Below are 27,551 nucleotides of genomic sequence, written 5' to 3' on the forward strand. Positions count from 1 at the left end.
ATTCACTTACTATAATGCGTTATGTATAAAAATTGGAGAGGCGGATCTTTGTAATTAGAGAAAGTGGCAACACCATTTTGCATAGTGGTGGAAGAGGACAACTAATACCCTACCCCCACAATTTCAGTCCCCTGGGTAGGGGTCTTCCATGATTTAGAACCCGATGTTTATTCACTTAGTGTAATGCATTATGCATAAAAATTGGAGGAGCGGATCTCCGTAACTAAAGAGAGTAACATAACCATTTCTTCACAGTGGTGAGATAGGACCACTAATACCCTACCCCCAAGATTTCAGTCCCTGGGTAGGGGTCTTGGATAATTCTTAATCCGATGTTTATTCACTAAGTGTAATGCGTTGTTTAAAAATGTCGGAGGAGCGGATCTCCGTAACTAGAGAGAGCAACATCACCATTTCTTCACAGTGGTGGGAGAGGACCACAAACACCCTACCCCCAACATTTCAGTCCCCGGGGTAGGGGTCTTCAATGATTTCGAACCCGATGTTAATTCACTTAATGTAATGCATTATTAAAAAATGTTGGGGAGCGGATTTCCATAACTAAAGAGAGAAACATCACAATTTCTCCATAGTGGTGGGAGAAGACCACTAATACCCTAACCCCAAAATATCAATCCCCTAGGTAGGGTTTTCGATTATTCTGAACCCGATGTTTATTCATTAGTGTAATGCCTTATGCATAAAAATTGTAGGGGTGGATCTCCGTAACTAGAGAGAATACCATCACCATATATTGATAGTGGTGGGAAACGACCAATAACACCCTTTCCCCAAAATTGTAGTCCCCAGGGTAGGGGGTCTTCGATGATTCCGAACCCGATGTTTATTCACTTAGTGTAATGAATATTTTAAAAATGTCGAAGGAGCGGATCTCCATAACTAAAGAGAGAAACAACACCATTTCTTCGTAGTGGTGGGAAAGGACCACTAATACCCTACACCCAAAATTTCAGTCCCCGCGGTAGGGGTCTTCGATAATTCCGAACCCGATGTTTATTCACTAGGTGTAATGCATTAATTAAAAATGTCGAAGGAGCGGATCTCCATAACAAAAGAGAGTAACATCCCCATTTCTTCATAGTAATGGCAGAGGACCAATAATACCCTACCCCCAGAATTTCAGTCCCCGGGGTAGGGGTCTTGGATGATTCCGAAACCGATGTTTATTCACTTAGTGTAATGTATTATGCATAAAAATTGGAGAGGCGGATCTCCGTTACTAGAGAGCGTAACATCACCATTTATTCATAGTGGTGGGAGAGGACCACTAACACTCTTTCCCCAAAATTTCAGTCCCCATGGTAGGGGTCTTCGATGATTACAAACCCGATGTCTATTCACTTTGTGTAATGCATTATTTAAAAATGTCGAAGGAGCGGATCTCTTTAACTAAACAGAGTAACATCACCATTTATTCATAGTGGTGGGAGAGGACCACTAGCACCCTTTTCCCAAAATTTCAGTCCCCTGGTTAGGGTCTTCGTTGATTCCGAACCCGATGTTTATTCACTTAATTTAATGCATTATGCATAAAATTGGAGGGGTGGATCTCCGTCACTAGAGAGAGAGAGTAACATCACAATTTCTTCACAGTGGTGTGATAGCACCATTAATACCCTTCCCCCTAAATTTCAGTCTCCGGGGTAGGGGTCTTCGATAATTTCAAACCCGATGTTTATTCATTAAGTGTAATGCGTGATTAAAAAATGTCGGAGGAACGGATCTCCATAAATAAAGAGAGTAACATCACCATTTCTTCATAGTGGTGGGAGAGGACCACTAATACCCTACCCCCAGAATTTCAGTATCTTGGGTAGGTGTCTTCGATAATTCCGAACCCGATGTTTATTCACTTAGTGTAATGCCTTGTGCATAAAAATTAGAGGGGTGGATCTCCGTTACTAGAGAGAGTAACATCACCATTTATTCATAGTGGTGGGAGAGGACCACTAACACCCTTTTCCCAAAATTTCAGTCTCTGGGGTAGGGGTCTTCGATGATTCCGAACCCGATATTTATTCACTAAGTGTAATGCGTTATTTAAAAATGTCGGAGGAGCGGATCTCCATAACTAAAGAGAGTTACATCACCATTTCTTCATAGTGGTGGGAGAGGACCACTGATACCCTACCCCCAACATTTCAGTTCGTGGGGTAGGGGTCTTCGATAATTCTGAACCCGATGTTTATTCACTTACATGTAGTTTAATGCATTACATGTATGCATACAAATTGGAGGGGCGGATCTCCGTAACTAGAAATAGTTATATCACCATTTCTTCATGGTGGTGGGAGAGGACCACTAACACCCTACCACAAAAAATTCAGTCCCCGGGGTAGGGGTCTTCGATGATTCCGAACCCGATGTATATTCACTAAGTGTAATACGTTATTCATAAAAATTTGAGGGGCGGATCTACGTAACTAGAGAAATTACCATCACCATTTCTTCACAATTTTTGGGTTGGTAACTGGCACCCCATCCTTATAATTCCCTTGTGGTTTTGTTTTATGCATATAAAAATTTGAATTGCGAACTGCGTTCTAGAATGCAGTTCACTATTGAATTGTGAATAGTGAACTGCTAACTGCGTTCCAAAATCTAATTGCCGCAGACTACATGTGTTTTGGTTTTAGGATTGGCAATCAATGTTAAGAGTGGTGCGAATTAGCACATGTCCTATTCGTCCAAAGACCACCATCAGCTCTTAACATTGATACATTTTTGAGGACAGGGAAGAGTTATCTATATTGAAAATATTGAAGTCACCATTGGGTGGATATTTGGTGAAGTTTGGCGGAAGTTATCTAACCGCTTAAATAAGCCAAATGTATCGCCCTTGAAAAATAAATCCGCTATACGGTACATAAACATGTAAGTATTATTGATTGTAGGACGTGATTGATTTATGTTTAATAATCATAGAATAAATTCAAATTCTTAAAGTACTTAGCAAAACTTTTTGATACCAAGCTGTCTTTGAAGATCTGCAAAAAAGAAAAAAAGAAAACCACAGTGAAGTCATGCATTGATGTGAAATTTTGTTTAGTATTGTTGTCATTTGTCGGTATATAGAAAGAACTTATTACTATTTTGAAATTAACCCCCCAAAAGTAGTAAAAATAAGTAGTAAAAGTAACAAAAAGTAGTCAAAATCAGTAGGCATCAAGCATTTCATGCAAAGTCAAAACATTTGTTTTCCAAAAGCTGTTGATGTATAAGTAATAGTTATTGTATATTTATGTCGATGTATGTTGATTTATTTGGACGAAGGGCGGTGACGAGTGCGAAGCACGAGTCTTTGTCTTTCGTCCAAATAAATCAAGATACACCAAAATAAATATTCAATAACTTACTTGTAAGACCAATTAGAAATGTAATATCCGGGATGTGACCAGTGGTTATTGCATGATTTTTTTAATTACTCCAATGAAAGGTAAAGTTTTTGTCAGGTGATCGCTTGGGTATTTTCCTCTTCACGCCATGCATACTCATCTCGCACCTATCACCCGATAGTTGGTGAGAACGGATGTGCAGAATGTGTCTGATCAGAGCACCTTAACTATGATCATTGGCGATTTACACGATTTGGGTTTACAGTTTTTATTCAATGATGACCATGAAGATCTTCTCACAAGCATATGAGGATCACACATTTCGTGAAATTAAACTGGGAGATGATAAAATGAATATCGACACGGCATCGAGCCTAGATCTAGTGAATTATAATTTGAACTTCACCATGTGTTGAAATTATCAGGTGGTGTTCAATAATTGATTTACACAGCACAGCTTTAAAAAATATGCAAATGATGGTTCCGCCCATTGGTGTATCTCCAGTTATTGTACACATTTTATAAAAGGAAAAACACCACAGCCATGATACAATTGATTTTGTCCCACTTAACTAAAATGAATGGATAACAACATGAATTTCAACATTAATGGCTTTCAAAAATTGAAGAGGTTGTGTAATTCAAATCAACAACCACCCCCAAAAAATGAAATCTGCATTTTTGTGAAGGGTACGGGTCATCTATATATAATATCTTTAAAATAAAATTAATAAACAACCTTAGCACAAATAAGTTATAAAAGTTTCAAATGTATGCAAAGATTTCATTACAAGGGTTTTTAAAGAGATGAAGGGAAACTGATTACAAAATGTATCAGTTTTAAAGTATAATTCATATTTATTTTGATGATTGCATACTAATTTTCTATTTAAGGTTTACCGGAAAATTTACATTCTAAAATAGTTCTAGATAGTGTTCATATATTATCATTCCAGTGTTACTTTAAGACCATTTTTATATATTGGAAATAACCAATCAATTTACCCTTTAAAAATCGAATTGTTATTTTAAGACAATGAAAAGATTGATTGATTAAATATTGTTTAACCTCCCTCTCGAAAACATTTCACTCATATGGAGAAGTAATCATTGCCGGCGAAGGGCTTCAAAATTTAAGCCTATGCTTGACGCTTATGGCCATTTAGCATGGAGGGATCAGTATTGTGCCACACCTGCTGTGACACGGGACCTAGGTTGATGCGGTCTTATCCGAAGGACCGCCTCATTTAGTCGCCTCTTACGACAAACAAGGGGTACTGAGGACCTATTCTAACCCGGATCCCCACGGGATAATGAAAAGAAATTTCATCCAGTTTCAGAAACAACAATTAGATACACTAGTATGTAAACGTATACGGTACCAATTTTGATGCACCAGATGCGCATTTCGACAAATAATGTCTCTTCAGTGATGATCAAGCCGACATTTTTGAAATTCGAAATGCCAATAAACGTTTAAGAGCCATTCTCTGTAACAGCTTAAAAAAAAATCGGCACGCATAGTCACCGATTTTCACGAAACTCACCTGAATGAAACATCTATATAATATATTCAAGAAAATATATTTAAAAATTAGATAGTGATCATGGTTGCTATGGAAACAGGTACAATTTTATCAAGTTTGGCTATTTTCTAGAATTTGATACTTTTGGCACAAAAGTTGAATATAAAACATTATAGATAGTCTTAAAATTTTAATTTTTATATTAGATTATAAACCAGATCCCATATTTTTCATTTTAGAAAAAAAAAAGAATAATGGACAATCCTAAGTGATTGTTATAATTAAAGAAATCTGTAAAATTGTGTTTAAATTCAATGGTTTTTATGTCTTAATAACTTTTATTCGCGTCCACCTCAAATAAAGTGACACAAGTTTTTAAAACAACTAATATATGTTCTTCAAAAATCTAAACCAACAATTTTGGGAATCTGCCTATTTCATACAATTTGAAGTGAATGATTTATGGGGGGAAATGCATTCTGTAACCAAGAGTTATTCCCCTTTGAAACTCTTCAACGTGATAAGGCAGTCAAATTACATAGAAACACAAATAATATGGCAGGATAATTTCTTACTGCATGCTGACAGAAGTTTAAAAGACATGTGGTATTCAAAGTATTCTATCCACTAAACCACACGAAAGAATAAGATGTGAGAAACATATCTCTGAGTACCAGCGTTCTAGTAATACAGGTAATTATTCTATTTACGTCAAAATCCATTCACAAGCCTAGAATTAATCAACTTGATCACCATCAATTGATGTCAAATGTTTTCATAGACATTGTGTACAATTTTGAATTCTCTAGATCTGCCATAGCATGGCACATATGACGTGCGTGCGTACTAAATATTCACCATTCAACTCGCCACTGCTTCAGTTGTATTGATATGACGTCAAAATGTAGACTGTGGCGTCACACATTACCGTACTTAGATCTACTTAGGCCTAATGCAGCACACTTTATTCTGTAGGGGATCGAATGACTAGGATGAAATTGAGATAATAAATGCAAAATCTTTTCCATTATTTGTTTTATGATAGAATGAAGTAATAGAATCACAAAAAAAAAATCATAGATATTTATTCATTTGAAAAATGCATGACCTTTCGTCACCATACATATAGGCTAATTACATAAAAGCCCTCTTGTGATTAAGCCATTGAATACTTTTTTCTTTTTGTTATTGCATTGATATTGGGTCATAACATTGATTTTTTTTCTTTTCTACTTGTATTAGTTGGGGGGGGGGGGGGGTATACATGTACAGGTCCTCAACTATATGGAGCGCCAAATTAACATAAACTCAAATAATTGAAGATATCTTCAATTATTTGAAGATATCATCAATTCATTTAATGCGCTCAACAAATTAATTAAAGATCTCTTCAAACAATTAATGATATCTTCAATTCTGAATTTTTGCGCGCATTAATTGAATTGATGATATCATTGATTCTTCAGCTGAATTGATGCGCGCTTTAATTGAATTAATGATCTCTTCAAATGAATTAATGATATCAACAATTGAATTGATGCGCGCTACAATTCAATTGAAGAGAGCAATAATTGATATAATGCGCGCAGTAATTCATTTGATGAGAGCAATAATTGATTCAATGCGCGCATTAATTCATTTATTGCTCTCTTCAATTGAATTAATGATATCTTTAATTCATTTGAAGAGAGCAATAATTCTTTTAGAGAGAGCAACTATATAATTAAAGATATCTTCAATTCAACATATCCACAATTGAATTAATTATCTCTTTAATTGAATTGTTGCTCTCTTTAAAAGAATTGATGCGCGTATTAATTCCTTATACAAAAGCATTGTAAATAATTAAAGATATCTTCAATTGAATTAAAGAGATAATCAAATTATTTACACCGAGCTCTAAATCAATTATTGCGAGCAATATTTCTACGAAATTGATGCTCTCATCAATTGAATTGAAGAGAGCAATAATTGAATTAATGCGCGCATCAAATCTATATTTGTTCTCATTAATTCAATTAATGTTCTCATCAATTGAATTGAAGAGAGCAATAATTGAATTAATGCGCGCATTAAATCAATTATTGCTTTCATTAATTCAATTGATGCGCGCATTAATTCAATGGTGAGAGCAATAATTGAATTGAAGCGCGCATTAATTCATTTGATGAAAGCAATAATTGATTTAATGCGCTCATTAATTCAATTAAAGAGAGCAATAATTGAATTAAAGATATTTTCAATTATTTGAGTTTATGTTAATTTGGCGCTCCATACAACTGAGAGGTGAATTAAGGTAGGAACACCTTAGCCTATACATGTTATGCATGGGAATTTACTCCTTTTTTTTCTTTTTTGTTCAGCTTTATTTTGTTTTCATTTTACACATGCCACTAACAAAACAAAAGTATTTATTAAGGACATACAAACAACATTTCTGACATTTTCTCTGGATTTTTTCCATCTTCTCGATAGAAAGAGCTATTGTATGATTTCGGAAATAAATTCAAATTTTATATTGTAGTAATATTACTATACTTATATACCGGCCTAGGTAGCTTAGCGATTAGATAACCTATCTTGTAATGCAGGGGTCCTGGATTTGATCCCTTCTTTGCTAAAATATATGTGTACTGTCCTTATATATACAACCTTCTGTTACATAATGCATAATACATAATACATAACTTTTTGATTGAAACTATCAAAATAATGAGTACCTGTATGCTATCTCTAAAACAGACATGGTAATACGACGTACCCCAAGATTTTGTTTTTTATTTATTTTTTGTAGAAACGAGACAGAGTGCACATTCATGAAAATTGATATATATTATTGAGAAACGTAGCATATTAGTACTCAAGTGATAAAACACCGCAAAACAATTTTCACTGTTTGGAATATTATAATTAACCCATGTGTTGATTAATTGAGGTCATATAATCACCTTAGAGTTTAGATAAAACTAAATCTAGATAAGAATACATATATTTAAGTAAGTATTTTCAAAGTTATTACCTACCGTAAGAAAAGGGTTTGAATAAGATTTCATTCAAACATATAATTTAAGGAATACATATTGCAGCTACATGTAGTAGTAGATGCAGATGATATAGGGTGAACAAGTAATACATTTTATATGGGACATTAGATTTTGATATACATGTACTTACATATATTCATCTTGTTATTTCTCTTAAAATGAATATTATTTATTGATTTTGTAGGAAGTGTCATATTGTCATTTTGGTGACGGCCAAGTCAGAAGCATCAGTGTATGTTCGATGCTTATGTTGCCTCGAAGGATATGAAAGGGCGTGGTTCATTTAACCGGAAAAAAATTTATATCAGGACAGCAGATCACATTATATTTTTAGTTGCCTCTATGCCATTGAGAAGACATTTAGCTATGGTGACTATATATGCGCAAAATTAGAAATTGATTGTGTGTGCATATCTTGTCTATTTTATAATATATGATTCTAAAATAAAAGTATACCATTTATGATAGGATACGATTATGAATTATTCATCATCTGAACCAACGGCCGTTATATAAGCGCCGAGCATAGGCCTAAATTTTGCAACCCTCACTGACAATGGTGACGTCTCCATATGAGTGAAAAAATTCTTCGGCGGGACGTTAAATGATAATCAATGAATCAACCCATGGGTTCCAACGATATCATATATTAAAGATATTGACTTTCCCAGCATACTAAATGACTTCAATATGACCACCATTGGTATATGTTACCGTTACAAGCAAGGTCTTCTTATGATGTTGAAATATAATTCACATACCTATGTTTAAAAAGATACGTTAAACGAGTGATACTGATGAACGTCCAGACTCTAGATAATAGAGGCCCTCAATTGTTTTGAATCAAATGCCAAGGTCACGAGTCAAGGTCAAAATACTTCCTCATAAGTAACTATGTAAATTGTCAAGTCATGTATTAAGAAATATTAGTTTAATAGATTTCATACATGGTACTGGCATAATATTTCTTGCACATACATAGTAAGCAGACCTAAAATTGAACTGCAGAGAGAGAGAGAGAGAGAGAGAGAGAGAGAGAGGGGGGGGGGTAATTCTTCATGATACAATGATAAATTACAATCTTTATGTATCCTATTTAGTTTATTTAACGAACAATTTCTAAGATCAATGATTCAATTTCAATGTCACACTTAATTCGATTGGCAAAGTGAAAAAATGCACATAATAGTTTGAAATAACTGAAATATTCAAATATGCATTTTCTAAATATGGTAGTTATTTTGATGAATTTTAAAGATATACAATGCAATTTGTGATACATGTACAATACATAAATAGAAATCAAAAAAAAAAAATAAAAAACCAAAAACTATGCATTGATTTAATCATCTGGTACAAATGAAGAGTTTTTATGATTGAAGAACATGCATGATGTATAACAAAATGCGATTTACTTGAAAAGAATGTAAACATCAAGTTTGCTGTTTTGTGATATTTTGTTACCATAGCAACAATGTAATATGAATTATCTATCAGTATTAATATTTTATCAACTATAACATTGACTTCAGTTGAATCTGTCCATAAAAGCATTTTTTTTTATCTAAAAATTTATTCGATTTCGAATTTGAAAACAAATAGCAATTTTCGTTTCCATGGCAACCAACATGAATTCTCAAATTAAACTTTTTTAAAATTTAAAATCTAACATCAGTAGCAGTCGGTTATTAAGATTATATACTTTGAATACATAGAGAATTGTATTTTGAATTACATTGAAAAATGCATATCTACTGTCAAATCATGATGATATGCATCATTTTGTTTCCATGGAAACACAGCTTAGATGGTAGATTCCCAAACATGTCTCATTTTTATATGTTAGTACGATATCTATTGTATGTTGTACAAGCATTTATAGATTTCAAGCTGAATGCGGGAATTTTTATCCATCATTCAAAGTTGCTTCTAAATTAGCTTTTTCAGAATTTATCAAACAACCCTCAATTCCAGACAGAATGAAAATATAACAGAATTATCCAAACCTTTAACTAAATATCAAACTAAATAATAAAAACGCTATATATTATCATTTTATGATGATTAATTAAGAACTCAAACAGCTTAGTTGAATAAAAAATGTCATTTTTCATCTCCAAAAATTGACTCTTATTTGACCTGAATGGCATACACGTGTTACTATGGCAAGAGAGTTGCATAGCAAACAAATTATGATGGTTTTACATTACTTGTGCCAGATTAAGTCGATGTGCCAAATTTGAAAAAAAAAATCGGTGACAGTGCGTGCCGGATCCCTTATATAAATGTTTAAGTGGTTACAGAGAATGGCTTTTAAGTGGTACAAGGAAAACTAGAGTGCCAAAAATTCAAAGCCAAATTCGTCCAAGGATAAGAGCTATGCCCGAGGGAGATGATCCTTAATTTTGAAATGAATTTCTAAATTTTATCTCAGCAAATTAATATGCATCCGTATTTTCAAGGTAGTAACGAAGTATTTAGCAACTGCGCTGTAGATACCCTCGAAGATTAACAGCTCACCAGCAGAGGCCTCGACCCAGCGGTCATAATGTAAAACTTATACGGTATCTCATTTTGTGAGGACCCCCCCCCCCCCCCCCCGCAAGTTTACATCCGTTTAAGAGAGAATAGAGGTAACAGATCAGACATCATTCTAAAATGTGAAAAATTGAAATAAACGATTTTCAAACACCTGTCAGATTAACCGTAATGTTTAAGATTCAACCAAAATTGTTTTCAGCTACTAGAGAAAACACATATTCAGATAATATCTGTCCTTAGACTTTCAGTGACTGAGTATAAAAATATGTATTTAATAAAGGACATTTTCTGTATACTCATATGTAAAATTCCCCTACATATTTTGTACATGCTCACCGAGTAGAATGAAAAAATCTGACTTTACATTTAAAAGGAATATCAAATAAAATTTGGTATTTACATGTAATGTAGGTGTCGTGGTTGCCATGGTAAAAGACAGCAGAATTTGGTCAATTGATATATCTTGCTACATGCACTTTGAATCGTTGTGCTTCACAAAGAGTAATATATATATATATATATATATATATATATATATATATATATATAAAATCTATTTTTATTTAATATCTCATATCGTTTAATGTGATTGTATGCTAACATGTTTAGTGAATAAATAATTTAAATGAATTAAAATTGCAAAACATCTCAAGCAAATATACTCTATACTCACCGTTTTCATGAAGTACAGTATGTCAATTCACTATAGATCTAGCATACATTCATGAGTAGGAATGAATACTATTTTTCATCGAAAAATACAGAGTAGCTAAGTAGCTAACATATATTTTTATCACTCATGATTGCTACTGTACAACAAACTAAACTTAAGTAAGTTGTGTTCTAGAAAGGTGTAGATAATGATCAGTGATCAATCTCATAACTCCTATAAGCAATACAAAACAGAGAGTTTGGGCAAACACGGATCCCTAGATATACCAGAGGTGGGATCAGGTGTCCAGGAGGAGCAAGCATCCCCTGTCGACCGGTTACACCCACTCTGAGCACTATATCTTGATCAGGTAAACGGAGTTATCCGTACTCAAAACCAGTGTGCCAAGGACGGCTTAACAATCGACACGAATCACGCCATACAGCATTTGACCCAATGATAGGTTGTATTAGCGAACAACTAGATTGTTATAACGACCATAGAATTTGCGAAATGCTGACTTTAACCGAGACTGTTGGAACCTTGTACCATCAACTTGTTTGTCAGTAGCTTGCTTTGATTTAAACACTAACCATAAGCAGAACAAGTTCTTGCGTATCGAATCAGTTGAGAGATATAAACACTATATATAGGTGATAATGGAATATTGCTACATAAATATGGGAAGTCGATGATGGAGAAGATGAAATCATCCTGTTTTTCATAAAGTTGTGTTGTTAGTTTGCTGTGAATCCATCAACTCTCAAAAAGTATGTTTGAATATCGATAATTCGTAATAGTTTTCATTCACCGTAATTAAACCAAAATAATGGTAATATATGAAGGAACGTTTTAAATGTTGTGATCGTATAGACAAAAACAATGTTGTTTTACCTCACGAATCTGAAGAGTTATAAAGGTAGGCAATTTGATAGTAAAAATGGCAACATATCACGGAAATATATTGCCTTTAGTTTATAAATGTAACTTGCTTAGTGATTTTCTTCTTCTTGGTAATTCTAGAGCAAAAGTAATATTGTACAATGTATGTAAAGTATGTTAGTAAGTCTTAACACGATTGCAGATTATTTAAATTCTAGTGTTATATTTAAACAAATTATCTCCTTCATGCATAGCTCTTATCTTTAGACGAATTTGACTCCACTTTTTGGCACTCTGTGTTTCCCTAAATAGCTCTTACAAGTTTATTGTTATTTAGGATTTCAAACATTTTGTTTGAGCATCACTGAAGGGACATCATTTGTCGAAATGCTCATCTGGTACATCAAAATTGGTACCGTATAAGTTTTACATTATGACTGTTGGGTCGAGGCCTCTGCTGGTAGACTGTTAGTCCCCGAGGGTCTCTGCTGCCCAGTATCTAAGTACTTCTTTACTAGCTTGAAAATACGAATGTATATTTAATTGCTGTGATAAAATTTAGAAATTCATTTCAAAATTAAGGATTATCCCCCTCATGCATAGCTCTTATTCTTAGACGAATTTGACTCCACTTGTTGACACTCTGTTTTTCCCTAAAATAACTCTAACAAATTTATTGTTATTTCGAATTTCAAAAATGTTGGTTGAGCATCACTGAAAGACTTTATTTGTCAAAATGCGCATGTGGGGCATCAAAATTGGTACCGTATAAGTTTTACATCGTACGCTGTCTACAAGTCACGCGGTTTTTATAGTAACAATGCGAAAAAAAAAATTGTTGAATATTTCTATCAGACTATCTATCATGAACATTTGATATGCGTTTCGACTATATCTTTTTTCATGCCACGTTCCACATTTTTCACAAAATGCTTGCTGATTTTGACTACAAGTGATATTTTTGTTGAAATATTACCTTCCACTCTTTGACGGTTCTGTGATTCTGTTAAAATCAAACACAACAGTGTTATAAACATTTAAAAATGGTGTACAGCAGTATTGTCAAAAGGTTTCAATCCTAATATATCCGTAGTAAGCTGTAGATAAGCTTCGTTTATTAATGTTGTCTACAGCAAATGAATGATTTCAAGGGACTGATTCACGCTTTTAGAAAGAAAATAAGTTTTTCCTTTGTGAAGTGAAACATTAAAAATAAACCTCATTTAATGTTGACAACGAAAATCTGAACCTTCTGAATGCAAGAATATCGGCAATATGTTAGCTTTACTCTGTGTTGTGTAAACAAACACTCATGTCTAATTATGTTGACAAACAAACCAGTGAAATGTTAATTTTGTAATTTAAAGCATATTGATTTGATAAGTCACAAATTCAACTTTTGAATGGCACGAATTACCTAAAGAATACTTGAAATGTGATATATATAATAAACGTTTATTGATATCCATTTCTTTTGAAATCTTCGTAAACAATAACACACTAAAATCTTTATTTTCAAATCAAATAGTATACTATATATTAAGCATCTCTCATAATATATAACCTTCATGTTTGTGAAACTTTTCAAACACATCACACATCACTTATATTTTGATCATGAAAACTGAAAAAGAAAATTGTCGAGAAAATCGTGAATCAGTTCCTTTAATATGAAATTAAGGTAGCTCCACCCTCATGTGACCTATCAATATTAATGGTTGAAAGTGCAAAAAATGCATATATTTCAACTCAATAAAGATATATTTGATTAATAACCAAAACGAAAATGTGTTTGGTACCACCCTTTTTTAAAAATGTCAGACATGCATAACCGGAAGTATTGGTCAAGATCAGAAAATCACACATTAAAAAAGATAACAGAATAGTAAAAATTGATAAAAACCTGTTATAGTGACAATATGTGAATGTGAACAGTTTAGAAAAACTGTTAATTCAGAAATATGTGTCAATTAAGACTGGGGAACATTAAATGGCAAGAAATGTTGATTTTCAAATTTACTTACTACGGGTTTAATATTATAATTCATTAATACAATAAGAATAAAGCTAAGTGGATTGACAATCAATCTAGACATTGGAAATTCAATGCAATGTTTTGAAGGGAGTCCGTGCTGAAAAATGTCCCCACCCGTGCGCGGCAATACGCTTATATCTTTTCAATCCGCATTGAGTTTACATCCACGTTTTGCATTGTGACGTCTAATGCTTTGACTGTAACAGATGAAAATCACGAACGCTGTATATTTCATTCCTTGCCACTTAATGTTCCCCAGTCTTAACAGAGAATGTTAGGGTAATAATTGTATGATAGACATAGAGTAGAGGAAATATGAGTTATTGCCCTCGATAACATGTTCGTCATTATGAATAATTGATTATTCATGCAAAATAGAAACGTTTCACTTCAGTAGTATACAGTTTTTAAATTTTATCCAGCGAATAAAATTCCTTTAAAAGATATATTTCTATCGCATAAAGATTATTTTCGTAAAGACATTTGCAAAGAACCACGACATCACATGAGGATCAATCCAACTTAAAAGTTAAACTTGCCTTTCATCCTCTCCTGCTCTTGTCTTAAGTCTAAAAGTAATAACTGTCCGTTAGTTTAATGTGAAATGTTTACAAATGTGAAACAAAATTTGATCTAATATGAAGAGATGGAAATTAAAAATTGACATTAATTCTATTATCTCACATATTCCTAATATCGATGCATTTCTGCAGAAAACAACCCAGGAAATGTGATGTTGTATAAGGATAGCGTATACAAAAATCAAAGTGTTATTATCAGAACACAATGTCTGAAATACTATAATTATTTCAAGTTCAGCAATTTTTTTCTATATTCGTTTTTAAATCATATATCACGTCAAATACAATATATAAAATATGAAGTTACTTAGTACATATTAATCAAAATATCCACTTGAATGTCGGTATATGAACATATTTTCTACAATATAAACAATGTTGCAAATACTTTGTAGAAATGAAGTTAACTATTTTTATGCAACGAAAAGAATAGCAAAACAATAATACCTCTCATATGTTCTTCCACATCTAAAAAAAAATATGAATATAGCCATTATGCCAAGGGAATTCAAAACATGACACGTTATCGTCAATAACTGAAGTTACTTTATCTTTTGAGTGAACACTTGATATTGGAAGATGCATGGGAAAATGACAATCTAATATCTTGAAAGATACCAAACTACAGTCGACTATTCAAGTATTTGTCAAACGAACCGATGTTCGAAAAACAAATCCGATAGTTGAATGAACCGTATGTGGTATATTGCATTCCTCACTCACTATTTACCAGTCTGATGAAAAACAAAAACACAACATCGACCGTAAGAGCGAAATTGAAAATTACACCGAGTAAATGGTAGGTGATTCAAATGAAAACCCTCTCTGGTGGTGGCGTGATCATGTACATAAATTTCGGACTGTTTGTAAACTAGCGTGAACATTCCTCGGAACCCATACAACATCGGCGCTACCAGAAATACTATTTTTCTTATTCAGGTATTTATTTCTAAATTGAGGAACCACCTGTCTTCAAATACAGTTGATAAAACAATTTTCTTGAACAAAAACTCTTAACAACTGAGTATTCCTCCATTGCAGTTATTGAAATATAATTACATGTATGTCACACTTGCGGTTGACCATGTTTTTTCCAATTACTTTGTCGTTTTATGATTACATTTAGACAATGCTATATGTGTTTATTTTGGGGGTAAAATAATGATTACAGTTTGTATGATTAATAAAACATTATTACAAGAATGGAGGGTGATACTAATATGACACTTCTGATTAAATAACACTTTTATGATGGATTTATAACACAGTTTTTTATCAAGAATTAAAATGAAATACTACAGATCTAGCACCACAAAAACGATGGTTATTAGTATTTTTAACATCAAGTACCTACATGTATGTTGTGTGGTCTACGCATGTCAAACGAAAGAAAGTTAGCTCTTGATTGTTATTGATACCTGTACATCTACTGCACAAAAATTCTCAAAGTATAGAACAATGTGTATCAAAATAGGTGATATTGTTTTAGATACTTTTAAAAGTGTCATCATTCTTGGTGTACAATGGATGACTGCATTACTTGGTCTGTACACATTGATTCTCTTTGCACGGCAAGAAACTTTCACAGAAATTAGATATTCTACGTCGTCTACACATTTTTATGTCAAATGCAGAATCATTAAAAAATCATAATATTGTTACTTTCCCTCATTTTAATTATTGTTGCAGTTTGGTGCAAAGCCGAAGACATGGGTTTTGGTTGAGACTTTTTAAAGTACAGAAAAGGGACGCCAGAATTGATATGGATGTGAATGGGCCTCCTCCTATTGTTGATATTTTTGGTGTTTTAATGGATACCTGTACATCATTCTTTTGTATATAGAAAGGTTTTGAAAGACATGAAACCAGAATATACGAATATAATAAATTTTGTCAGCCGAGTTACTATTAGAGTAACACGAATGCCCCATTTGTATTTACCAAAAAAGTTCGAACTGAATATTTTAAACGTTCTGTAAAGTATCATCTGCAATTGTATGGAATTAGTTGTCTGAGCCTGTCAGAAGGTGTGGTGCTATAATATCTTTTAAATCAAAATGTTTAAGCTTGTAGCATTATAACTCAAACAAGTACATTGTAACTATATCACACACACGCACGCACACACGCACGCACACACGCACGCACACACACACACACACACACACACACACACACACACACACACACACACACACACACAAAGTCAATGACTTTTGAACAATGTGTTATATAATACCGTCAGCCAAAAGTTTATATTGTCCAGTAGTTTGTTGTAAAATAGTGAAAAATGTAAAATATAATCAATACTTGGAATCCGAAGCTATCTTAAAACATTGAATATGAAGAGAGTTATTACATTAATCACTGGTATTATGTAAGTTGAAAAGGGAAAACAGATATCAAACAATTGTTCCATTTTTGTACCGGTGATTTCATGACAATGTTGTGAACTGGTTCTGTTGTGATTGCTTAGCACAGAAATGTAATAACTTATATGCAAGGGGAAATGGGGGTGGGGGTGGGTCGGTCAGGACCCCAACTCTATATCCACGCATGATACGGATATAATTATTTAGTAAATATAAATGTTTTGTGCACATGTCACTATATGCTCCGGAAACGGTGGGTGGTATTGGTAGAGTGTAAATGCTGAAAAGGAAAGGCAGCCGTATGTGTGGAAATCGTACTCTACTTTTTCAACACCTGTTCTACGATGTAATCATGAAAATAAATAGTAACCAATGACTAACTATCATGTATTGTTGAATAGGACCATGTCATAGAAAATTTGTTAATGTTAGATGAATCTATAAACAAAGAATTATTACAGGCACATAGCAACAAAAGACCTTGAACTCCCCCCCCCCCCTCACTTTTGAGAATGTAGTTTTTCCATAATTTGTACATGCGATGTTAGATTTATCAGCCAGGAACCACGAATTTAAGCATTGCATAACTTTTCTCTTAAATTTCTCTACTACGTAGTCTATGATACTAGGTTGAAGATAGCAGCCCCTAGCCAGCAGCCAGTAAGGCCGTAGAGCTAGCAGTCAATACAAAATTTCATCAAAGTACCGATAGTCCACAAAATGAGTATGCAGGCAGAGACACCCAGGGCTATCCTTTTCCGCCCCCCAATTTAGGGCTATAGGGATACCACCTGAGGCCTCCCAAGGTGGGACCACTTTTGAGAACTCTATTATTATTAAATACAGTATGATGGAATAAAACAAAACTAATAAAAGGCTAAAGAACAATGACGTCAAAGATTTGGAACCCCTACAGGGGGTTAAAGAGGCCCTGAAGGGTAATTGGGCTCACCTAAAAGTTTATGATTTTACAAAACTGATAAAGGACTAAAGAAAAATGAATTCAAACATATAGGACCTTAAAAAGAGGTCATATAGGGTTTTAAGGGCAATGGAGCTCACCTGAAATATCCTAATTTTACGTGATGTAGGGTCATAATAATGGTAAATAACAACATAATCTTTGAAGAGTCCACAAAAGGAGTATACAGGCGTGGAAGAGAACCTCATTTTCGTCCCTGTGTTGGAGCTGTAAGGGTACCACCTAGGCCTGTTAAGGGTTGGGCCGATTTTCAGACCTCTCTAATAATTGACTATAGGGGTGGAATAAAACAAATATGACAAAGGAATAGAGAACAATTACGTCAAACATATAGAACCCTTAAAAGGGGCACATATCTTGATGGGGAATTAAGATAAATTGAAATTCATTATTTAACATAATGCAGGGTCATAATGAAGGTTGATACCATAATCTTAGAAAAGTCGAAAAACATTGTAAGCAGGAATGAAAGGGAACATCAAGGGCTATCATTTTCGCCCTTAATTTGGGACTGTAATGGTAGGGCCACTTTTCAAATCTCTCTGATGATTGACAATAAGGCTCGGAATGAAACAAAGTTGATAAACGGCTAGAGAACAATGACATCAACACATGGAGCCCTTAAAATGGGTTACATAGCACTACTGGACGGTACATATACTAAGAGTGTCATATTCTGCTGATATTTGCTGTACATTACTGTTATCACGCTTATAGTTCTGATAATCAGTGAATATATTTTACTGTTGGTAGTGATAATTCTGTTGGTCAAAATGTTTTATTATCCCAAATTTAAAAAAAAAAAAAGAAAAAAGAAAGGTGGACTTAAATGATACTAATGATTATCGTAGTATATCGTACTTGCATATGTATACTCTAACTGCCCTTTCAAAATATGAAATTTTTCAAAACCATGCTTCAGTTTTAGACACATGTAATATCCCAGTCAATGGGTCGAATGCATATGAGTTACCGTACCTATACTGGATTCATAAACTACATAAAAACCCTTACAAAGATACATTGCTGGATCCAGTAAATGCTCTACCAAGTTCATATCGTTGCTCCTCACGAAAATATTAACAGATGTGAAGGAGAAACTTCAAACTTACTGTGCGACTATATATGCGGTGTTAAAGGACATATCTCGTGTTTTCAAACTATACAAAATTATACTCATTTTGTCTTCCTTATGCTTATAGAAATTAATTGTAATATTTCATTCGCCGAAATATTGCGATAATTAGCCACAATACGGACTTAAATCTAAGCCCCGAGTTAAAAAAATCCTAGTTAATGAGTTAGGTAGTTACGTGGTACAGTGACGTCATGTGCGACCTTCGTCGATGAACTTATTGTAAAAGTAGTGTCAGATATGCTTAAAAACTCGGGTTTTAGGGGCCTAATTTATTTACCATGGATAGCATTTATTTCGATGTTGACAAATTTCTTAAGTCTTATACCTTTTAGACACAAGTGCATAGAAATAGCGACCTAAATGTAGCGAGGAAAGCGAGTATCAAATCTGCATTTGCGTGTAAATGTTTACATTGGATCGCTGTCTAAACATTATTTGGTAAGGCTATTCCTTTTAACATCTGCAATTAGCGGTTTTTTTTCTTCTAAAATAAACAGTGCAATAATTATCAAATTTATTTTTGGATAACTTGGATAGGCCTAAATTATGATACGATGTACAGTGCATCATTGCCAACCAGGCCTTGTACTGTCTCTGGTGCATTTCGAAATAAAAAATTAAATGAAAATGATCAAATTTATTGTGAAAATCTCAATACTTTTAGATCATTTTATTCAAGCAATTTTATTTATCATTATTTTTTAATCTATATGTTGTTAGGAAATGGGAGCGCAGCGCACTGCTGTTGAATATTACGTATGCATTCCTTAAAAAAAAATAGAAGAAAAAACACGAATTAAAACTTAAAACATGATAATTCAATTCAAAGTTATATTTCATTATTTATAATTGAAAGTTCAATTATTTTTTATCTTTAACTTTTTTTAAGTACCAGTTAGCAGAAACTGCGAACACAAGTTCTGCTTAGATATGTTTTTTACAGAGTGAAGGTCAGTTGGTGCGAATGTGTATTGAATTTGAAGTGCATATGCCGTAGGCCTTTATGTTACAGTGCTTAGCTTCGATTGAACCATTTTCTCGCAGTTTATCTACGTCTTTGTCCAAGTGCTTTCTTGAAAAAGAAAAAAGACAAATGTTACTGTGGTTGTTTTATGGCAAAGTCTTTGTGCCGACAAAAAATATTCGTCTTTTCCTTAATACCTTCTTTCGAAAGTTGAATAATAAACAGTCTAAATCCTATCTACTGACAGCAAGTATACCCTTAAACGGCACAAAACACGCTAATGGAGTGTTATTTACAATCCGTTAATGTGATAATTGTTTTGTGTTTTGTGTTGTCAATTAGATATAATCTGTTTATGAAATGCCAAACAACTGTTTTCAAATCTTCTCGCTCGAGGCTGCATATAACGTCACAGATAATTGCGCTTAGAATATCGAAAAAATATGGATATCGCAAGATTTGAATTTCATCGCTTTCAAAGTCGAACACTACGCAAACTGTTTCATTTAAAACACGTGTAAAGTAGTTTTAGACATGAAATGAATTAATTTTGCTAAAGAAATAAGAAGGTTTAGAAACATGCAACGTGTCCTTTAATGAAAAGTTGATTCTAAAAAAAAAAAAAAAAGAACTTTTAGTAAACTCGAAATCCCAAAACTTTTTCCAATTTTATTAACGTCAAAATCTATGACTTTTCAAAACTATACACGAGCATTCCTCACGATCAATTAAAGATAAGACGTTTGACCTCATAGAAAGTTGCTTCTTTAACTCAGATTCCATGCACAAATACATTGAAGTTGAAATAAATAGATATGCTAGAGTTTCTCATTGACAATATCTTCATAGTCTTTGATGATCAGGTCTTCCAACAGTCTGTTGGAATTTCCATGGGCACGATTGTGCTCCTTTGTTAGTTGACCTGTTTCTATATTCATATGAAACAGAATTTATTCAAACACTTCTACGTGAGAAGAAAATTATCTTGCTGTGGCCTTCAATTCGACACATGAATATATCGACAACGTTTTCTCTATTAACAATAGTAACTTTCATTCATATGTCGTTTCGATATATCCCGGTGCGCTCGAAATCAAAGACACCACAGAGTCGTCCACTTCTGCTTCATACATAGATATTTTATTGAAAGTAGACATTAACGGCAAACTAACAACTCAACTGTATGACAAACGGGATGATTTCAGCTTCTCCATCGTCAACTTCCCATATTTATGTAGCAATATTCCACTATCACCTGCATATGGTGTTTATATAACTCAACTGATTCGATATGCAAGAGCTTGTTCTGCGTATAGTCAGTTTTTAAATCGAGGTAAGCTACTGACAAACAAGTTGATGATACAGGGGTTTCAACAGTCTCGATTGAAGTCAGCATTTCGCAAATTCTATGGTCGTTATAACGATCTTGTTCGTCAATACAACCTTGCATTGGGTCAAATGCTCTCAGACGTGTTTTATACCGATTGTTAAGCCGTTCTTGGCACACTGATTTTGACTGCGGATAACTCCGTTTACCTGATCAGGATATAGGGCTCACGGCGGGTGTGACCGGTCAACAGGGGATGCTTACTCCTCCTAGGCACCTGATCCCACCTCTGGTGTGTCCAGGGGTCCGTGTTTGCCCAACTATCTATTTTGTATTGCTTGTAGGAGTTATGAGATTGATCACTGTTCGTTATCTTCACCTTGCATTATACCACAATGAATATTGAACACAGAATAACGTGAACTTTGAAATTATTAACGAATTTGAATATTTAGGCCTTTTGCCTGATCATGACGGTGAATTTTTGATAATGCGAAAACTTGCAGCGGTCCAAGGTAGAAAAGCACCGTTTGCCAGTTCTAGAAGATCTAAGAAACGTGAGTTTAATGTAGAAACTCTGTGTTGCGTTTTTGACACGTATGTTTGTAGTGTTTTACTTTATGGATATAAATTGTGTTTTTACAGATGTGTCGATGTAGAAAAAGTAGTAAACTTTTTGTAAATATACCCTTGGTGTCAGGAAGAAAACTTCTAGCAACATTGGTTATTTCTAACTTGGGCGTTTGTCATTGGTTGCTACAATGAAACTTACAATTTGTGAGTATTGGGTTCAAAGTATGAACAATAGAAAATGGTATTCTCAAGTCTTGTTACGAAATTTTAGTAGTGCAAAATAACAAATGTATTCTAGATATTAAAATGAATTGTCATCATTTGGATTAAGCTATATATTTCAAGAAAATCACGTAGATGTTTAATTTTTTCTATTATGAAGCAAAAATTTCTAGATGTATATAAACAAACATTTGTTTGAAAATATTGTTTGATCTTCAGAAGGCTTCTTATATCAGCATCTTATTCATAATGTCTGTCTGCAAACATATCTTACAAAACCCAAATGTGAAAAATACAGAAGGTTGTTGACTAAATTTAAGTTGTATAATCATCTTTTGAATAGTAAATTAGACAAACACTACAGTGTAATCAAATGTAATATAGTATGTGCATGTTGTGATCTTCATGATATTGAGGACGTATTTCATTTTATATCAAAATGTCCAATGTATAACGATATTAGCAAAACGTTGAAAAAGTATTAGTATTCTTGACCGAATGTTTTTAAATTAATTCAATTATTAACTACTAGTTATATCAGAGATCTGTTGAAATTGGGCAAAGTTTCCAGTGCTGCTATACTATTAAGAAAAAGTAACATTGATGTTTATTTATTTTACTGTTTTCTTTGTCCGTTCAATCTATTTCTCTCTCTGATTTACCTGTAACTATTATTGTGTGTTATTATTACTCTGATGAGTCAGTTGGCTCAGAGAAATAAAGAATTAAATTGAACTGTTGGTGGTGAGAATTACTGATATTTACTGTGGTTGGTACTGATAAGTGCTCAGGAAATACTGTAGGTACTGTGAAGCGCTGATAAATGTTATCGCTATCCGTGATCTTTCAGCGGTTGTAAAAATGTGTCGCAGGGTAAATAGGCATGATAACGGTGGATTTTTGAAAAGGACTTTTTCTCATTATTTTCATGATACATGTATGTATATTATTTTTCTGCTTATGGAGACAAGTACAGCGAAACCAAACAGTATATATGTTTAATAGAAAACCTGGTTTTGAAAAGAGCAAGGTACATTAAGGCCCAAATTTCGCCACAAAATTACGATAAATTTAGAATGTGATTTCACTTGGTTTAATCATTATGATTATGCACTAGGGCATTGGCCCTGATGATACATGTGGAAATTAGTGACGTGATATGTTCTATGACGTCATTTTCCTTATCTCCGATTGACATGATTTACCGAAATCGCCGAAATTAGCCGTTTTTTATGCCTTTGAAACCATTTTAAAGATAGAGCACATGCAACAACCACAAAGATATTTTGTGTACAAATTAATCACGTTGAAAGTCAATAATTAGCAAAATTTCGGCTTGGTTGTTAAATGAGCAGACTATTAAATTTAACGTTTAACCATTTCCCGCGTTCATCTGTAATACAAATTTCAACGTTGATGGTGTTCATATATACAAACTTAATGAATAAATAATATGCATATGTACAGCATATTAAATTTTATAAGACTCTACGTAGTTTGCATTGAAGAAGATAGTGTGATCAGAGAATTGGAATCTTCGACACTGATATTTCCGATTCCAATTTTATATTTGATATAGATACGCAATGATATCAACGCAATTAATGTAACCCTGCTATAAGAGTGAATGTTGGTAGTTGATAGATAAACGATGTAGTATCTAGATATCTAAATTATTACTCATTTGTAAGCTACAAGATAAAGTATACGCTTGTATTGTGTGTTCCAAGAGGACAAAACCCGGTGAACCCCGATCATTACATGTAAAAAAAAAAAAAAATACAAATAAAAAAAGAGATAAAAAACATTTCTTAAGAAAACATTTTTAGTAGAAACGAACGACTTGACTACAATCAATGTCAACAGATCTACAACTCTAATCGTTTCATACTTATATTTTCGCAAGCATTCAGTATTACCATAAAGGGGGTGGGATAAATCAAAATTCGCATGTAAAATTTATGGAAAAACTACATTCTCAAAACAAAAGAACGTGGGCCAAATTCCCCTGTTGCTACGTCGCTGTAATGATTATTTGTTTATAAAATCGCCTTACATTTATCGATAACTGACGCACGTGTTCTGTGATATAGTCTTATTTAAAAATACATGATAGCTAGTCATTGGTTACTATTTTCATCATTAAATCGTGGAACTGGTGTTGAAATATTAGAACGCGATTTTCACACATAAGGAGAACTTTCTTTTCCTGCATTTACACTCTAACAATCCCACTCACCGTCGGTCACTTAGCATTTAGTGGCATGTGCACAAAACACCGCTTAATGACTATATCCGAATCATGCGCGGATCTAGAGCGGAGGTCCGGACACCCCCTCTCCTCTGGAATTAAAGTTGCATGTAATTTGTGCACAAAGTAATGAGGACTAAAGCAGAGCACAATATTATCATTTGTATAAAACTGGAACGATTGTTTGATATCCTTTTCCCAATATACACTGTACATAATTACCGGTGATTAATGTAAACATTCTAACCAAGCAGTATTCTTGGCTTTTTTCAATTTAAATTTCACTAGAAATCTTTGTGGAAATAATGTAAGTTCTCAACAAAGCACAGAAATTTGAATACAGCGCGGTAATAATATATTAATTTTAGCAAAGCATGATATTTTGTAGCATTAAAGTTTGAACACTCGATATTTTCTTTGTTTAAACTTCAAATAATTCAAATAGCCGACGTTATAGAAATAAAGTAAAAGTATTGAACAATTGTTCAATGTGTTGTAATCGTACACTACCATTATTTGGAGACGGTAGTGAAATAAAGAATTCAAACATAACTCCGAAATTTCGCTGCATTTAGATAGATGAAGTACGTCAGTCGCGTGTCATTTACTACAGAAGAAAATCACATATTCCCAGATCCATGGAAATCGTGCAGCATGCAGAAAGTACCCTGAATATGTGTCTGACAAAATCAAGTGACGAAGTCCTTGTACACAACGATGGCTTCGAAAAACATGTGCCGGTCATGGTCACGGTCTGATGATATCGTGGCACTTTTGCACGATGATGAATATCTAATATGAATCTAAGATCGAATAAAACTTAATTGGCGGTTTTATAATAATTTAATTATTTACATATTGTTAAGTATAATATTTTCTATAATTTTACGTTCTGTAGTAATTTTCTTGAGATCGATTAGGTGAACAAGCATACGATATGTCTCCGAGTAAATTAACCGCCGAGTTTATCTGGGGAAAAAAACTATTTGGTAAACAATGCGCACCCCTTTTTAACACCAAAAATCCTTGAAAAAAGTGCATATCATATTCGACAAAATACGGTTCTATGTTACACATCGACGTATTCTTCATGATATTCAAGCATAAATATGATGGTTTGATGAGAGACTCAGGAAAAAGAGGCTAGATTTGGTCATAAAATTTTCATTTATTTGTCTCAAATGAACAATTTGCATCTAGATTTTTTCCCCCGGACTCCCACCCTCTTTAAGAGGGGACAAACCCCTCTCAAACTCTTCCCCTCGTCGCATCGCGACTCGGTCGTCTACTTTCAGCAGCCGGACTAGTCACAAATCAGCAGGACTAATAAATTATAGATTCTAGTAGTCCTTTTCACTAGTATAGTGAACAAACTTAGTGTCAAAAACTGATTAGATCTTACACCTTTCATTATTTTGACAACTGCTGGAAAATATAAATACTTTTGACTGACGGCATTATATATGCTGATGCACTGTCATAGTGATTGCCTTTGGTACTGTTAATAGACAGTCTCTGCTTCATTCACCATTAGAAACTGGCCGAAAAGGAATTGTTGAATGATTTATTAGATAGGGAAACCAAAGTTATTTTCATATCTCCGACTAAATCGGCATGTATCAAAAGGTAGAAGGGGAGGGGGGTCAAAAATATACGATCCTCTCCCATGCGGACTTCGGACGTGGTTTGAGACAATGATATGATTTATGATTCAAACTTTTTTCCTTTGCGTAAATACTAATGCATTGAAAGATTTGTTATATAAAGATAATTGTCAGGAGCCTGTATATATTTTTGTTCAAATAAAGAGTGTAATTAATAGATGCAAGTGTATATGCTAAACCATTGAATATAATACCGACAAGATTATTATTTGTTAGGTTTTTCATGGTGTCAGTGTCAACTCCTGTGTAGAACTTATTACATTGTTTGTAAATCTTATCACATCCTATAAGGTTCACATTCGGTCGCATTGTCATGTGTTGAATTTAAAAAAAAGTTCGTTTTATAATATTTCTTTTCACATATATTCTGAATGAATTTCATGTTCTTTTTACTACATATACAATTCAATATAGCATTGGTTAGTGCGTGTTCCTTCACTGAAAACATTTAGTGCGCTCGGAAAAAAAGAAGAACAAAGTGTACATATACACACAAGAATAACTTAACGTAACCACGTGCTACGTACATATATGATATTCATTTAATTTAGAATAAAACAATGCAAATTGGATCCAAATGTAAATACAATGTTAAAATTGAATGGATATATATGGGTTGCTCTACAATTCTTAGATACAATTACACTAATCGTCCTTCAAATCACAGCATCCGCGGCATCGAATCATCTACAATTGATTAAAACTTTCGGAAAAAATCAATTAAACTTTTCAAATAAAATCCTAGTGCACATTTGTTTAATAAAACTTTGAGCATATGGCGACATAAATTGGATTATTTTCATATTGAGTTCATGACATATAGCTTTCTTGTTCAAGAAGTCGCATAAAGTAACGTCAAAATGGCACAACGTTATCGTAAACTATACTGCATTTACATATATATTATACATAAGTAAAGCTTTTTACGAAGACATCATAACCATTTTATGGAAGTATACACCATATGAAAGAATTTTGGGGAATATCATTTAATTTGGACGCGGGGCCAAATTTGGCCCCAAACGTACCTTGTCCTTTAATCTCCTTATCTTCCTTAATTTCTTCAATATTCTTAAAGTCACAGTTTAATTATAGTAATAATGATGATAATATCAATATTGATAACGATAGATGCAGCCAATTCGCGTTTTAAATGTGAATTACTATGCTGTAAAGGAAAAGCAAACTATATACGAGTATGTAATAATGCATTATTCATTTTCAGTAATTTTTGGGAAAGTACCGTCCGTTTGATTTGACTAGCACATGTTGACTTGCCACGTTGATTGAGCAAATTGGAATGGAATAATGGAATGGAATGAAATAATAATATTATTATTATTGTACATTTATATAGCACTTTATTTAATCAAGAGAATTACCTTAAAGCACTTTACATATGAAAGTATGAACACAAAATAAAACCCAGAATAGATCATAA

The 27,551-nt window shown here is 33.5% G+C and overlaps 1 protein-coding gene across 2 annotated transcripts in view; it reads right to left on the reverse strand.

Moving 5' to 3' along the window:
* The window catches only part of LOC130053382 (Golgi resident protein GCP60-like), a 99,071-nt gene that overhangs the window by 16,606 nt on the left and 54,914 nt on the right, over window positions 1-27,551 (reverse strand). For both annotated transcript variants that reach the window (XM_056160526.1, XM_056160527.1), the window contains exons 5-8: window positions 15,065-15,085; window positions 14,576-14,605; window positions 12,978-13,004; window positions 2,991-3,008 (exon numbers count right to left, since the gene is read on the reverse strand). In XM_056160526.1, the coding sequence (XP_056016501.1) occupies window positions 2,991-3,008; window positions 12,978-13,004; window positions 14,576-14,605; window positions 15,065-15,085 (96 nt within the window). The remainder of the gene's footprint in view (window positions 1-2,990; window positions 3,009-12,977; window positions 13,005-14,575; window positions 14,606-15,064; window positions 15,086-27,551) is intronic.

Source organism: Ostrea edulis, chromosome 3, assembly GCF_947568905.1.
Source record: "Ostrea edulis chromosome 3, xbOstEdul1.1, whole genome shotgun sequence".
Taxonomy (NCBI): Eukaryota; Metazoa; Mollusca; class Bivalvia; order Ostreida; family Ostreidae; genus Ostrea; species Ostrea edulis.